The sequence below is a fragment of the Pinus tabuliformis genome, chromosome 9, assembly GCF_031772625.1.
Source record: "Pinus tabuliformis cultivar Carrire ecotype Pingquan chromosome 9, CPIR1, whole genome shotgun sequence".
Taxonomy (NCBI): Eukaryota; Viridiplantae; Streptophyta; class Pinopsida; order Pinales; family Pinaceae; genus Pinus; species Pinus tabuliformis.
In genome coordinates, this window is record NC_142307.1 from 1,417,739,330 (window position 1) to 1,417,756,772 (window position 17,443).

At 37.4% G+C, this 17,443-nt stretch overlaps 1 protein-coding gene across 2 annotated transcripts in view; it reads right to left on the reverse strand.

Moving 5' to 3' along the window:
* Window positions 1-242: 242 nt before the first annotated feature.
* The window catches only part of LOC149153855 (uncharacterized), a 79,318-nt gene continuing 62,117 nt past the window's right edge, over window positions 243-17,443 (reverse strand). The window contains exon 2 of one of the 2 annotated variants that reach the window (XM_089438158.1): window positions 243-758. In XM_089438158.1, the coding sequence (XP_089294284.1) occupies window positions 464-758 (295 nt within the window). In that variant the 3' untranslated portion in view covers window positions 243-463. The remainder of the gene's footprint in view (window positions 759-17,443) is intronic. The other variant, XM_089438159.1, reaches the window with a different exon arrangement.

Sequence of the window (17,443 nt, forward strand, 5' to 3'; positions counted from 1 at the left end):
ATATGTGAAATGCCAATACAACTGAATCTTGCTACGGTGATTCTAAGGATCCAAAAATATAAAATTAGGAAAAGCTTTCATCACAACTATTGAGATTCAAAAGTAATATCAACAATAGTTTGATTACACTCAACCCAAACCTGAACAATCAACAAGATGCCAAAAGGATTCCAGTCAAAAGGCAAGTGCAAAGAAATAGTCCATTTTATATGCTCCTTTCTCAAGGTAATAGAGAAACTAAATTTTCTTGATGTAAACCTTTACAAAGTGAGGGATAATTTATATCTTTTATCCATAATTTCTCACATACATACATAGAAATTTGAAAATCACATACTTACAAGCTTCCATCATACATTGATTATTTTGTATAATCCTGTCAGGTATTATTCGTACTCATGCAATACCTCTAACAGAGTCCATTCCTCGGTTCTTGAAGGACAAAGATGACAAACATATGAGCTCAAGGATTGTTTGGATCCTTGTTTGAATTTGCATTGCCAACTCCTTCCTTATCCACATTATCAACCAATCCTGCATTCTGAGCTCCTCTCCTTTGGCTCTGAATGTAGTTTACGTACTCAGAAATAATAAGATGAAATTTTGGTGCAAGTTTGGAAGAAGAGGAGGTATTAAGCCCTGCCCTCTTTAAAGAATGTGCAACATGTTTTTGAGCCTTCTGAAAGTGAACAGTGCACAAAGAAGGTACAGCTGCTTTGAGTACTGGTTTTCCACAAATCAGTGGTCCAGTTTGCCCACTGCAAATACAATTAATCATATTAGCATGTAAACTAGAGTATTATATTGCAATTATCTGTCCCATCTTATAGGGGTCATATATTCATACCAACTAATTGATATGTGCCATAAGTTCATTTCCATCTAATACAAGTCATTCTAACTCATAACCATCACGTTTGAAGCCTGAAATCGTGAACATCAAAGATATCTTATCCATCAAATTTATGGATTAACACACGATTGGCCATATGAGATATATCTGTTGTCCTATCAGGTTTGAATCTCTCGTGGCCAGTAGGTTCATGACAAATTATCTAAAGGAAGATGATAGTTTTAAAGACCCATTTCTCTATCTAGACAAGATCTTCAAGTCTCTTCTGTTCACAAAGATTTCTTCATCCAAAAGTGCCATATATTTATGGAACTGAAGCACCTTCGAAACTCAGTCAAAGCTTAAAGCCTACAGATGAAAACACAAATCTAGAAGTCTTAAAAGTCTATGTTGTCATCAAACACAACCAAATACCTTTACACTCGCAGCGTATGCACATCTTTGCAAAGCTCCATATCTCTATTGAACAAATGTCTTGACCTTTTCACGTTCATACTATTTATCTATGTGAACAACACATTAAAATGTTCATGGGCTTAAACCCATTTTTCATTGTAAAGCTTTAAAATTCCATTTCTTAGTTCTTTCAATAAGCCTCTGAATCTTAGAGGCTAATGCTCATATCAAACAAGACCTGTTGAGGTTCCTTAATAGATGTCTATTTACCTATATCCTAGGACCTGTCCTATAATCCCAAAAGAATAGACTTTACATCACCCCCTACCTTGTTAAACAAAAAATTAGTATTTCAACCACCATATGATTCAAATTGATCTTGAAAGATTTTCTATGTTTAGATCTTCGAAAGCAAATCAAAACGGATCAAATGAGTTGGATCTCATCATTCGCCAAGAGGACAACACTTGTCATTCCAATTCTTCATGTGAAGTCAAAACTTAGATTCCAAATCTAAAAAGAGATTTACAACAGCAAAGTAGGTGTCTTAACTATTGCATGCAAGAGATTAACCGATAGTTTAAAACAAATATCCCCTCATACAATGACTGTTAATTGGATAATCATACAAAAGACAAAAAACTAGCTACACTACCTATCGTTTGTTGCAAGCCACCCTAGGTACAGCTAGCCAACCATCAAAAGACATTATTATCCTCAAAAGGATGATGCAATACCTAGCCAAAGGTTTGCCATGATGTCTCTATCCAAAACAAGAAATATTAACTAAAATATGGTATCCAACAAATTGGGTGTATCTATATTGCAGGTGCAGTAAGACGTAATTATCAATTTTTAAGAGACTCTCTAGAGCATCAAATGCCATGGCCCATATCTATTCACTTTATTAGGCTTTTAAGAACCATTATTTAATCCAACAAAAAACCACACATTCATTGATGCAAAGACGTCTGATTTATTAGTGTAATATGTACATGTCGCCACAGCCCATTTATATGTATCATTATATACTTGTAACATGGATAAGGCCATATTTTAATTCATTTCTTGCATACTAGGTTTGCAGCTAAGGCCAAACTAGTCAAAGTTTCAAACTTGATATGTGGGCTCAATAACCCTTTTTGGTGTGCTCCCTTATTAATGTGGGCCCATAACCCTTCTTGGGAGGATGACTCACCTGAATTATTTATTAATACACAACTCAAGATTTCAATTGTAGCATCTCATCTTGTGATACTCTCAATCAATTATACTCGTTGACACAAGGATGTTAGAATTATTGGTGTAACATTTACATGTGGCCACAATCCATTCATGTGTCAATCTATCCTTGTAATTATGGCTAAGGTCATATTTTATTTAACTTATTGTATACTAATTTTTCAATTAAGGCCAACTTAATCAAACCTGATATGTAGACTCAACAACCCTCTTATCTATTATACAAGTGTTACAGGCCTAAGGGCACTTATATTTTGTGTTTCCCTCTAGTGATTGGCATTTTCTCTTGAGCACAGTTGTGCATTTCTATTTTAGCACACTTGTGATTAGCTTATGTACTCTCTAATGGCACTAGATCTATCTCTCTAGAGTGCATTTGTGAGGAGGCTTTCTCAAAATTTTGGTGAGATTTGGTTCCATCAATTCTTTTGTTGACCCTTGTAAATATCAACATGGCATCCAAGCAAGTGTGAACCTCACTCTCTCAATGCTTCTAGTTGAGTTCAAAATTGTTGGCTGGTGGCATCTTTGTTACTGTGCTGAGCTAAAGCTTTCGTGGGTCATCATTTGTAGGGATTGTCTAGGGGCTCTAGAGATATAAACCGTAATCTAGGGCTATGCATTCGTTTTAGGGTATTCTTTGGCATTTTTTGCCCTTCTTTAATGCTAGTGCTTCCATTCCTAGGGTTACATAAGGTTTTCCACCATTTGGATCTATAAAAAGTGAATTTCTAAAGTCCTCATTCCATAAGGAATCTTCATCCTATTGTGACTAAGCCCATGGATTTGAAGTTGTTGTTCCCCATCTAATAGGTCCAACTATCACTTCAGGGTAATTAAATGACTACCTAATTTGAAAGAGAGGTTTATGGATGTACTTGGTAAAACCGCTTCATGCCAAAATGCAGTGTTCCATGGGGTCGCATCCCCCCACCTGGGGGTTGAGATTCTTCGCGCTTCAGGGACTTGGGGTCAACTAGGGGTCGTTTCCCCACGGTCCCAAAAAACAGGGTATGCATGAAAACTTCGGAGGGGTTGTTTCCTCAAATTTCAGGGTCAATTCCTCAAAACAGGGTCGTTTCCTCAAATTTCAGGGTCAATTCCTCAAAACAATGTCATTTCCTAAGCAAAAGGGGTCGTTTGGGGTCGTTTCCTTGGAAAAAATCGCAATTTTTTTAATATAACAAAAAACTTCTAATTCTTATGAAGCATGGAGAAGGGTTTCATCATTTCATTAGAAGCAGTCGTCTGAACTATTGTGCCATCGCCCAAGTCGAAATTGAAGTCACCATCGCCCATAAACCATCGTCACCGTTGTTGTTGCTCTCTATCGTCACGACCTGCTACTTCTCCCAATCGTCGTTGTTGCTACTCTCAGTCTCTCAACATTGACCACTATGAAACGTTGCCGCTAAAATAGTGAACATTGAATGTTGAAGTGTTGGCCCTGAAATCGTTGACCACTGTGAATTTGTGAAACATTGACGCTAAAGCCTAAAATCGTGAATGGTGTAGCATTGGCTCTAAAATTGTGAACGGTGAAATCATGAACATTGTTTTGCCTAAAATCAGAAATCGTGAAATGTTGTTTTGCTATGCCAAGCGGCGAGAATAGAGGCACAAGCAGAGGCATTGGCATAGTATACAATGCACACAAATTGTCAAATACAAGCACAAAATCTGTAAGTAAACTCTCTCGGTTATCTAATAAATTATTCAATATTAATTAATAATGCCTATAGGTTCAGGGTTGTGCATTTTTTAAATTTTTATCTTTAAATTTTCAAACTTCAGTTACTCCTGTAGTTCTAGTAATCACTAGGAATACTGAATCACTGTGTAATTTTCAAATTTTGCATAAAAGTTTTATTAAAATTTAATATTTATAATTTTATTGCTTTAATTTTTAAATCAATTCAAATTTCAAAATTGAAAAGTTAAAACCCTTGTTGCAGCATACAAGTTACAAGTTACAACTATGAGTCAAGTTATTCTAGGAATAGTGGGAACAGTGACAGCAACAACAGTGGTAGTGAGTCACATGATGCACAACAAGAAATTGAAAGCAGACACAAGAGGGCAGGAAATCAGAATAGGCCTTTACATGGTATAGATTATGAAGGCCCACCAAGAAATCTAGCAAAATTTGCGAAGGGGACATTTAATCCTCTAAACCGCTTCTAATCCATGTAACCAAACTTCCGAAAAAAAATCCAAAAGTTGGTGGTGGCTCACGTGATTGGGTCTGCAATATTTGTGGGCGTCACTTTGTTGGCAGCTATACCAGGGTGAAGTGACATATTTTGGCTATTACCGGTAAAGGAGTCAATATTGTTGAGAAATCTAGGGCATCATTAGTTAGGTGATTTCTCTTAATTAGTAACTTCTTGTGAGTGCCTTTTACTTCATTAGATTAGGATCTTCTTGTTGCTTAAGGTATTAGTGTTCTTCTTCATCAAACAGCTACCAATGCATGAACATAAATAGACAAGAGACATAGAATGTAGGCTATCAGCCAAGGCCAAAACCTCTCACTCTTTGAGAGGAAAACCCGCACAAATTCTTCTAATAGAGATTCCAATTGACGAATAGCAAGACCAAGACCCTTGACCTAGTTGCTACTCCAAGACCAAGACACAAGTCCTCTTCCTCGTTCTCGTTTACTCTTTCTCGATTCTTTCTACTTCAGATTTCGCACCATATGTGATGACACCAAACTGTGGTCACTATGTTTGTCAAAGATATCGAATTTCTCCTTCAACAGTAACACTGAATCCTAAATACATACCACTAAACTACAGGCACTGCCCTTTGATATGCACCGAGACCTTCTTCCTTGTATCAGTATTGAAATCATGTCACATACTTATGACCTTTTTGTGCGACACTAAATTCCCCTAGCAGTGGAGGCACCGAGACATATCTCTACAATGTTACCAAACTGTTATTTCTTCAATTGACCCTAGACAAAACTTCGTTGTCCCTTCATCTCTTCCTTGTTGTCCCTTCCATCTGAACTTGTCTCTATACTAGAGATCCGAACTAATCTCTGTTCTATCCATCCAAAAAACTCAGAGAGATATCAGAAAATTCTCAGACTGTGGAATAGGTTGAGGTCCCCTATGTATAGTAGTATGTCTGTCATATTAAGCCGACATGAATATATGAATAGGTATGTCTCCATAATGAGAAGCCGACATGAGTTTGTTACTTTATCTTGAAGCCAACATGAGGATGAGGACTTGTGCTTGTCGTTGAAGGGCTTCTGGACAAACTTATAGACTCCTATACATTTTCCATATCCGCAATAAGGGTTCTTCATACATGACATTGACTCTGAATTTAATGACAAATCCTAAAGGCTCTCAATGGGATCCACTAAAAATAAAATCTCTTTCTCATGAAACACATGAAGCAAGCATTACAATAATAATTTTATTTTCTTTTTTTCATCATTTCCAAAAATCACAATTACATGTCATTATGAAGACCGAACCTAGTTACACTTTTCAACACTCCTTAACTAGGGAGGTATTCATAATGGTACCTGGTCATTCTCAATTTGAAGAATTTCTCATAAGAAGAATTGGATTGGTAACCCATCTGTATAGCATCATATCAACCAGCATTGTCAAATACAAGGCCTTGACTAACAACTCTATCCACATGATCATAACACAATGTTGGCGAGACCAATGATTCATAGACACCATAATCATTGTCTCTCAAGGTACATACTCCACCTGTGTGTTCACCGAGTATGACCTTCTTTGGACTATTCTCATCTTGGATAGCTAGTCCTCAAAGAATATCAGTCCACAACTACTCTTATCTTGGTTGCCCCATCTCATCCTCAAAGAGTATCGGATGCCAGATGATTACCCAATCCTCCATTCCCTCTTCCCAGGTGAAGACCATAATGATGTGTATATCTCTCCCCCTCAATTAGGGAGGGCATATCAATTCCAATAAAGGAATGTACTCATTCCTATAGAAGGAATGTACCTAAGCTCCCTCTCAGCTTAGGAATTTCCATGCTTCTTCCAAGTGAGAAACTTATTTTCAGGCTCCCTCTTAATTAGGGACCTACAACAGCTCATTAGCTACTTGAAGAACCCTTTCCTTCGATGTCATGAATTCTTTTGTCACAGAGTCTTCATCTTTTGCAACTTCTTCATAGGGCACAAACCATCCATCACTTTCATTCATGAGTTAGTCATCTCATCATACTTTTCATCAGAAAGTGATTCATTAGTCTACATTTAGCCTTGCTTCATGTCATGTTGCCTTCTTCATACCATTTTCTTCGGAAGGATCTTACATCCTTCTTCATGGTTCTCGAAGAAGACATCCATAGTTCTTCCTTTGGCAATCCTTCATAAAACTATCCAAATATTTGTTCAAAAAATAAGAAATGAACACTTAAATCAAAATTACCTTTGTGATGGTCTTTTATCATGATATCTTCCAGTTTGGATTAGCATCTTGCATACATGTTGACATATCTCCCAAAGATATCCATTGTCAAGGGTCTCCATATTTTTCAGACTTTTATCAGAGTCTTCATATCTTTCTGAAAGATTTCCTAGTCAAATTTTCTTGGTCTTTTGGTTGTTGATTGCCTTTACCATGGTTGCATATCTCATGATCTCTTCCTTTCTTTCTTCACACATTTCATCCCCAGGAGCTTTTAATCAGAGTCCCTCAATTGTAGTCAACCACCTCATACTTCATATGAGGACATATTATGTTGATTTCATCTAGTGTGACCCATGCCTTCCAGCATCCTTTCATAGGAGGAGATTCCTTTCCTTTGATCATGCTTCTCAAGACAGAGTACTGATCCATGTTACCTGCAACCAAAACAACATGATTTTATAATATTGAATACAAACACACATACCTCGTTTAACTTTAGGTCATCTAGGCTCCTTTCAGCGACTCCCTAAAAAGAGCATTTTAACATATTGAATACAAGCACACATACTTCATTTACCTTTATGTCATCTAGGCTTCTTTCAGCAACTTCCTAAAAAGAGCTTCAACCCCTTGATCTGCTTCATCTCTTATGTCATCATAACATCATCCCATGAATTCCACAAGTTGGAGTTCCTATTGAAACACTTGCTTCCTCTCTAGATTGGTGAACCTTCCGATGAAGATTCCATCAGAGAATCTTAAGGATCTTGCATATTCCTATACAACAGAGGTTACCTTTTGACTTGATGTATAATGACCCTTGTCCTGGATGACTTCTTCCTTTCCTTAAGTTCCCAATGAGGTTCCCAAGAGTTATATCTTTCATCTCTGACCGCCATGGATTTTTGTTCCAACTGTCCTTCATGATTCCCTATGGTGATATCAGGAGCTCTTACTTCAAATGATTTTCTGCTTTTACCTTCCTCCACTTCTTTGGTGAAATGGACTTCTTCTTTATCTTCCTTGTTATTGCCCTTCTTCATCTTAGGACAATCTTACATGTATAGCATTGAATCTTAGCTATGGTCTTCTTTCCTTTCGATAAATGTCTGAATATTTTGCCCTTAACTTGTTTTCTTCTATCTTGCATAGAAACCACAAGTTGTTAAATGGAATAACTTTCTTATCCCCATGCACATTTGTTCCTTTATCCATCAATTAGAGTTGTTTAGAACAATGAAGATTATCTCTCCCAGATCTTGCAATTGAGATCTTATGAAGATAACCCTTTAACCTTTGATACCTTCTTTATTGCATCTTCAAAGAGTAGGTTTACCAACTTATCATATATCTCTTTTGATGTCTCCAATCTTGCTATATAGAGAATGAGGGGACCTTTGATTTCATAAGAATCCTTGGAGTCCTTTGATCCATTTCCATGTATTTAGATAATGCATGACCTTCAGATGGTTTGGAGACTTTTCCATTGAAATGACTTCACTTTCTTCGAGGACTATGTCTATCCTCCTTTTCCATGCAAGGAAGTTCGATGACCCAACCAACTTATAGATCTCCTTGCAAAATGAAGTCATTTTACTATATTAGATTATAGAATGAAAGATACTTACTTGACAAGTGAAGATGAAATCTTCAACTTGATCACTTTGATGGTGGTTGAAGAAGATGTATTAGTGCCCCTTTTGGATGATCTTCTTTCAAATGAAAATCCCTTCTTCAATAAAAGGAGATTGCTCCTTTTATGATGACAACGCCTTTAGATCTAGCTCCCTTTGTTGATGGTGATTGATGAGGATGTTTTGATGCTTCCTCAGATGATCTTTTTCAAGGATAAGGAGGGGATCCTTGCTTCAATGAGAGGGAACTTGCCTTATAGCTTTTGAAGATGATGACAATGCCTTCTAGCCTTCAAGATACTTCGACTTTTTCAGTGGTGAATGAGTGCAGATCAGAAATGCTTCTCTTGGATGTCTACACTTTGTGCTACCTTGCATTGTAGATCTCTTCAACTTGATGAGGGTCTTTGTGGTCTTTTGACGATGACTAGAGGATCCAACACTTTTGTTGGTGTAGACTTCTAGTTGCCTTGATTTGTAGATCTATTCGCCTTGAGTAGAAATAAGGCTTTGGCCTTGAATATTTGATTGATGATCCCAAGACTTCTTTTGAAGTAAACTTTCTTCTTTGATCTAGGGTTTGATTCTTCAATGTAGATCTTTGAACTTTCGCTTTGATATCCTTTGACTTGCTTTGATGCCATTCTTGAAATCTAATCCTTGAGTGTCTCTTTGATTAGATGCCCTTCCTTAACTGTCACCTTAGCTCCGATACCATGTTGAGAAATCTAGGGCATCATTAGTTAGGTGATTTCTCTTAATTAGTAATTGCTTGTGAGTGCCTTTTACTTCATTATATTAGGATCTTCTTGTTGCTTAAGTTATTAGTGTTCTTCTTCATCAAACAGCTACCAATGCATGAACATAAATAGGCAAGAGACACAGAATGTAGGCTATCAGCGAGGGCCAAAACCACTCACTCTTTGAGAGGAAAACCCGCACAAATTATTCTTATAGAGATTCCAATTGACGAATACCAAGACCAAGACCCTTGACCTAGTTGCTACTTAAAGAGTAAGACAGACATCCTCTTCCTCGTTCTCATTTACTCTTTCTCGGTTCTTTCTACTTCACATTTCGCACCATATGTGATGACATCAAACTGTGGTCACTGTGTTTGTCAAAGATACCAAATTTCTCCTTCAATAATAACACCGAATCCTGAAGACATACCATTGAACTATAGGCACTGCCCTTTGAGATGCCACAAAGACCTTCCTTGCATCAGTACTAACATCATGTCACATACTTATGAACTTCTTTCTGTGTGACACCGAATTCCCCTGGCAGTGGAGGCATTGAGACATATTTCTGCAATGTTACCAAACTATTATTTATGTGATTGACCCTAGACAAATCTTCGGTGTCCCTTCATCTCTTCATTGTTGTCGCTTCCATCCGAACTTGTCTATATACTAGAGATTGAACTGATCTATGTTCTATCCATCCGAAAAATTCAGAGAGATATTCGAAAATTCTCTTACTGTGGAATAGGTTGAGGTCCCTATATATAGTAGTTTGTCTGTCATATCAAGCCGACATGAATATATGAATAGGTACGTCTCCATAATGAGAGGCTAACATGAGTTTGTTACTTTATCTTAAAGCCTACATGAGGATGAGCACATGTGCTTGTCGTTGGAGGGCTTCTAGACAAACTTATAGACTCATATACAATTGCCATATCCCCGAGAAAGGTTCTTCATACATGACATTGACTCTTTGACTTTAATGACAAACCCTAAAGGCTCTCAATGAGAACCACTAAAAATAAAATCTCTTGCTCATGAAACCCATGAAGCAAGCATTACCATAATAATTTTATTTTCTTCTTTTCATCATTTACAAAAATCACAATTACATGTCATTATGAAGACCAAACCTAGTTACACTTTTCAACAAATATGTGTCCCTCAAGGAACCTGAATCCAGCGCAAAGAGAGCAACTTTGGAGGCTAGAAAGGGAAGCCAATGGAAAAGCATTATTTTCTAGCAAAAATGTTGATCCATGCACAAATATGCCTCCAGCCAGTGCTTCGTCAAAAAAGACAAAGGGTTCTACTAGTGCATCTCGTTCTTGTGCAATGGGTGCTACAGTGTATGGGATGTACAATGTTCTAGATCAAGATGACACAGACGATGCAATTGGCAAATTTCTTTTTGCTAATGGAATTCTCTTCCATGTTGTTCGTTCTCCTTATTACAAGGAAATGGTCCAAGCAATTGCAAAAATAGGGCCTTCATATGTACCACCCAGAGAACATAAGCTAAGAACAACAATTTTAGATAGACAAGTGTCAAAAATTAATGTGCAAAAAGATAGAATGAGACAAACATGGTTGAGGTTTGATCGCTCTATTGTTATGAACGAATGGACTGACATCTGAAAACACCCACTAATCAACATCATAGTGACATCTGCAGAAGGTCCATTCTTTCGTAAAGTTGTTGACTGTTCTGGCAAGCGCAAGGATGCATCTTTCCAATTTGAGCTTCTTCGAGAAGCTATAGAGGATGTTGGGGTTGATAGTGTGGTGCAGGTTGTGACAGATGCAACAGCGGTTTGTAGATCAATTGGGTTATTGATTCAAAGCAGGTATTAACATATTTTTTGGACTCGTTGTGTGCATGCACTCAATAATGCACTGAAGACATTGGAAAAATTCAACGAAGATCAGAATTGGTGACAAGTACTATAGATGTGCAGATGTTTATCTGCAACCACCACGCCTCCTTGGCCATGTATAGGGCTCACACGAGGAAGGAATTCCTCAAGCCCACCGATACTAGATATGCTAGCTATTTTCTCTTATTGGAGAGGATGCTAGAGGTACAAGCACCACTACAATCCTTGGTTGTGAGTCCAGAGTGGGGAAGGTGGTCAGAATCAAAGACAGACTCGGGGAAGAAGGTCAGGCTTCAAGTGTTGGACAATGATTGGTGGGCAGATTGTTCTTATTTGGTGTCATTCTTGGGCCCTATTGTGGAGGGCATTTGTTACACTGATTCATATGCCTCCTAGCCTTGGAGAAATTTGAGACTGTTGATAACATGTTGGGTCATGTGAATGCAGCCATTCAGCAGAGGGAGCCCTCATTAGAGTTCTATACATCCCAGATTCGACCCATCATTCAGCGTGGTGGGATCGCATGAACACACCTTTACATGGAAGCATATACATTAAACTCAAAATGGTATGTTAAAAGGCCTAGGAGACTGCCTCCTAATGATGATCCTGAGGTAAAGAATGACTTCCTCGATGCAATGCAAAGATATACAATGATGAGGAGGGGGCAAAATTTTGAAGACAATTTGTTTAGTTTGTATCTCTTAGTGGCCCCTTCAATACACGAGGTGCTCGGGCAGATCGCATAGATCTAGCCCAAGATGACCCGATTGGTTGGTGGAGGATGCATGGGGATGGTGTTCCAAAGCTCAAACATCTAGCTATGTGTTTGTTGTCTCAGATTGCTAGTTTCTCTGCAATAGAGAGGAATTGGTCCACATATAGCTTCATCCACTCTATCAAGAGGAACAAGCTTACCTCTAGAAGAGCTGAGAAGTTAGTTGTTGTGCACAGTGCCCTACATCTTGAGCATAGGAAGACACCTGAGTATTTGAAGGGTCCAGCAAAACAATCGGATGTTCATCCAGAGGCTGATGTAAAAGCAGATATGGAGGAGGGACATGATGAGACACAGATGGGGTTGATTGGTGTGCCACTTAGCATGTTTGAGAATGCAAGTTATTATGATTCATATGGTAACATGGTTGATCTTGATTTATTCATGCAGCAGTTGGATGCAGAGACTAGCAGGGCATTGCCTCGAGCAATTATGCTCATTTATCATTTGATATGTTCTTATGTTATTAACTTATTTGCTTTTCTGTTTCAGACTTCAGTTGTAGACTTCAGTTTATTTTGAACCTTGATATATGATATATTAGACTTGACTCTATAAAAATTTGAATCTTGATGTATCAGACTTGACTTTTATTTCAATATTCAGTATTCATAGTTGGAACTTCAATATGATTTAAAACTTTAAACATTTATTTTCATTGTACATTGTTAGTAGTTACATTGTACAGTTACAAACTTACAGGTATGATGTATGATTATAAATTTATATGATATCATGCTTTCCGTTTTAAATTTGTTTTAGTTATATGATTCATCGATTTATCCTTCATGATGTAAGTGTTATATATTATATAATGATAAAGACAGTTACATTATAAAATTTTAATCATGTATCATATATTTTATATTTATAAGTTTTTAGTATTTTTAGTATGTCAGGGTCCCTTGTGTTAAAGACCCCGACGTCCCCCCACGTTTCCTAAAAATTAGTGGGGATCTTTTGCATAGGTCACTCATGCATATCCCCGCTCCCTCATCCCAGAAACTTGGCAGAACATTGCCAAAATGTTAATAGTTATGACCTCGTATGTTTGAAGAAGGAGAAAACTCTTGGGTCACTCTTTATTCTAAGCCTAATTTCATCTATCATACCAAGTATAAGATAAGTGCAAAGAAAATTGGGATATTTGCAAAACTATCTTGAGCAATGGATACTACTCAAGTCAACCGACTTGATATTGGACTCTGCAATCTCAAGACAAATGACTCCTACTCTTAAGGAGGTTTTCTCTAATCTCATTCAAGGTCAAGTTACTTTCAGGAATATGGGTGAATTACCATCATAACCCCCCAACTCTAGGACATCAAAACCATTCAAATGCAGTTTCAACCCCTCTTAAATCTAAAAGCCCAATTGAGGTCCAAGAAGAAAAGGATCATATGTGGCTACTTTCATGAGGAGGGCCATCCCTTCATCTCTTGCTTTGTTGATCTTAAGAAAATTGAAGAGCTTGTAAGATCAACAATAGGCAACAAAGACCTTTTAGATGAAATTGTTGGATCTTTTCATGGTAACATTTGACAATATTCTCTACACTTTGGTCCTCTTCCTCTCAACAACAATGGATTGTTAATTCAAAAGTTACCCAAAATATGACCAAACACGAACACCTTTGATTTATTTATAGACGATAAAACAATGGAGAGAAAGTGGTTGTTGGTCACAACTCAAACCTACAAGTTTTAGGTTACAGTGATGTCAACATAGATATAGCTAAGTTTGGAGATGTTCTTCATGGTCCAGGTGTTGGGCCAAAGTTTATTCCTATTTATTGTGTTACACACAACAATAAATAGGAGGAATTGTGCCATTGACGAGTTGTAAAGGGCATGAATGATGGATTTAAGGTGGTCGCCTCCAAATATTGTGACAAATATGATCATAGAGATAAGTTAGAGAAGACTCTTCCTCAAAGAGAAGTGTTTGTTACTAGGGTATCCAATGTCGATGACACTATGTTATGGCATCAATGTCTTGAACACATCAATTATGGATCTTTACGAGATATGAGTCAACTAAATATGGCTAATGATATTTCCAAATATTGAATCACACATAGCGACTGTAAGGTGTGTGTAATGGCAAAACATCATCAAGAGTCCTTCCCTAAGAACAAGGCAAAGTGAGCTTCTCGACCTCTTGCATTACTTCATATTGATACTTGTGGGCCCATAGCTACATCTTCTATTGGGGGAGCTACATACTCAACTTCATTAATGATTTTTCTTGCCTTCTTTGGGTATACACCATTAAATCTAAGGCATGAAGTGTTTGGAAAGTTTTGGGAATTGAAATCTCTTGTGGAAAATCGAAGTAGGGAGAAGATCGGGTGTCTCAAGAATCAAGACTAATGGTAGAGGTGAATATATTAGTAATATTTTGTGGTCATTTTTTATATCCTAGGGCATCCCTTGGCACAATATTGTTCCTTACACTCCACTGCAAAATAGAGGAGAAAAATGAAAGAATAGGCCTAGGCTATCATGGAGATGCTTCACTACATGCTTCGCTCCATGAAAATGAAGCTTTCATTTTAGAAAGACATGGTTGTTTGCACAAAACCCATATCATCAATAGAACACCCACATGCTGCCACAATTATGACTCATGAGAAATGGTATGGAAACCAACATTCTATTTTGCAATTTAGACTCTTTGGATCTAGTGCATAGGCCCATGCTCATAATGAAAGCAAAACACATCAACATATTCAAACTCTCGCTGCACAACAGTTGGCTATATTGAAACCTTTCAAGAATATCGCTTTAATGATCCCACCACTCACAAGTTGGTTCAATATGAGTATTTTTCACAAGGCTCTTGTTACTGCAAAAATCTAGCACTTTAGAGCAAGCCCCACTAAACAACCTACATTGACAACAACAATGGGGGCTATCATTGTAACCTCAACAAATACTCCCCTCGTTTCTATTGTTGGACCAATCCACCACAAGGGAAGCTTCCCTAATAGATCTTTGGAATCAAATAACCCAATTAGTCTTAAGCTAAATGCCCCCTACGGGCTCTACAATAAGATTCACCCAAGTATACCACAATTAGGGTTTTTGGTGATTTATGGTACCAAGAAAGCAAGTTCAATGGTTCCTATGGCTCAATCTAAAGGGCTTAGGTCAACAAACATAGGCCCAAATAGGATCCCAAAGACATGCAATCAAGAAATTCCACTTGGTTGTTATAAACTAGGGTTTTCACTAGCAATTTACAACATGCAAACAGTTTACAACAACAATAAAATAAGCCACAGAATCTATGATAAACAAGTATAAAATTAGGAATTAACAATGAGTAAATAAAGGAAATGATTGCAACAATTTTCAATACCTAAAAGCACATATAACAGCAAAATAAACCTTAGACATCAACCCTAATTTATGGCTGAAAATGCATGTTGCATAATATTTATACTTTTCCAAATAAATGCATACACGTCCTAACCCTAGGACAAATAATATCCAAGGCAAGTAATGCTTAAAATAAATAATTTTGTTGTAACCTAACCCTAATTTACGCTAGAAAACATAAATTAAAAGTATTTAGGGTTTTTAAATGTATTAGCACAAGAGATAAGGCTAGTGATTTTCTCAGTCTAGGGCTAATGGAGTCTAGGAGTAAAAAACTATGGAAGAAAATAAATGCATATGGATTCAAAGAGAATGAAGAAGACCAACCTATGTTCCTCACACCTTTAGCCCTAGTGTCCTTCTATCTTCTTAGGAGATCCAAAGGGAGGGAGCTAAACCTAGGTCCCTCGAAAGAAACTTGAAAATATTGTGTAAGCAAACTTTACAACCATAAAACATCAACAAAACCCACGTGAAAATTTAATTAAACCATAATTCCTCAACAAAAACAAGATGGAAGAAGATAACTTATCTGAAAAGGGCACATATCATCAAAGAATCACCAATAATCATCCAAGAGAGAGAACCATCCAACAAACATCCTCCACATGAAGTTTGTTGCATTAATTCTCCATAGCACATGAAAAAGAGACCAAATAGCAATGAGAATTAAAGAGTGACAATGCATTATGAGAAATTGACTTTATTTATATGAGGGCAACCAAGTTGAATTTCCCTAATTTAGCCTAAAATCCCTAAAATAATATTAAATCATGATTACAAGTTGCATTGGTCATAAGTCGACCCCCAAAGATAATTAAATCAATAATATAATATACAAGTATCCCTCAATTAACCCACACATGTGATGTTATCCTCCATTACCTCCAAGGGTAATGTTATCCTCCAAAAGGTTACCTCTCGATAAAAAGAACAATGGATGGCTCCAAGGGGTCCATCTCATCCCAAAAGTCATGTGCCCTCATCAAATGGATGCCTAATCATCAAGTGAGGCCTCATCAACTCAAACATCCTCCACAAGGGTGCCTACATCATCAATCCAAGCATCGTGAATGGCATATCATAGTGCTAGGGCATGATGACATCTTGGAAAATAATGTGACATCCCCTCCAAAGGGATCCTATATCATCATCATCATGAAATGTCCTCAAAAATAGGGCAATGTCCATCAAGTAGATGCAATGCCATCTTAGGGGCATCCTATCAACTCTGGGGTATATCTACTCTCAAGGCAATGTTATGGCTCTAAAGAGCAACGTCTAAGGTCCTAATGTTAAGCGAGAGAGTGTCATTAATTGTGTCAAAGTGTCTCATGAGGCAACACTCCTCAATAATTGTCCAAGGTCCTTTGTTAAAGTGTATAGAGTGACGAGTCTTCATCAACTGGGGTTCAACATCCTCTCTGAAGTGATGGAGAAGCATCATGCAATCCATCAAGGGATAGTAGTGGTACCTTGGAGCAACATATCTACACATGCTCACAGAATCAAGTGAGGTCAACATCATGGGTGGAAACCATAAGACTATCAAAGTGGGCCATATTTAATGTTAAAGGCATCAAAGTACTTCATACAAGCATCATCTTCAAATGTCTTCCTAGCTTATGATTTGTACAAAAGTTACCATGTTTAGGTATGGGAGGGTTATTACAAGGCCCTATTAGGTGCTTCCAATCCTAAGGGGAGGAACAGTTCCTAAGTCGACCCTTTAAGAAGAAAGGTGTAAGCAATGACCAAAATGGACTAGGGTGTACTCCATGAATGGTGTCATAGTCTTATGCTACATTATATCAAACCATTGTCCATGAGCGCCTTTGTATAGGGAACGCCTTACAATCATTGAGTTACCTTCCTCGCCTTTGTTTTTTCTAAAGCCCCATACTTGCCTTTTTCTTTTCTTTAGATGGCTTGTTTAACAAGCTTCATTGATTATCATGTAATAAGATAACCCCTTTTGTGATGAGTGGTTCATCACATCATTAAGGTCGGGATGTTCATAGAGAGTTCCTTTAACTTTGATAGGCATGATAAACATGGATCCTCTTCAGAACAAGCAGCTATATAAGAGTGGGTAAGCTCAAGCTATAATTT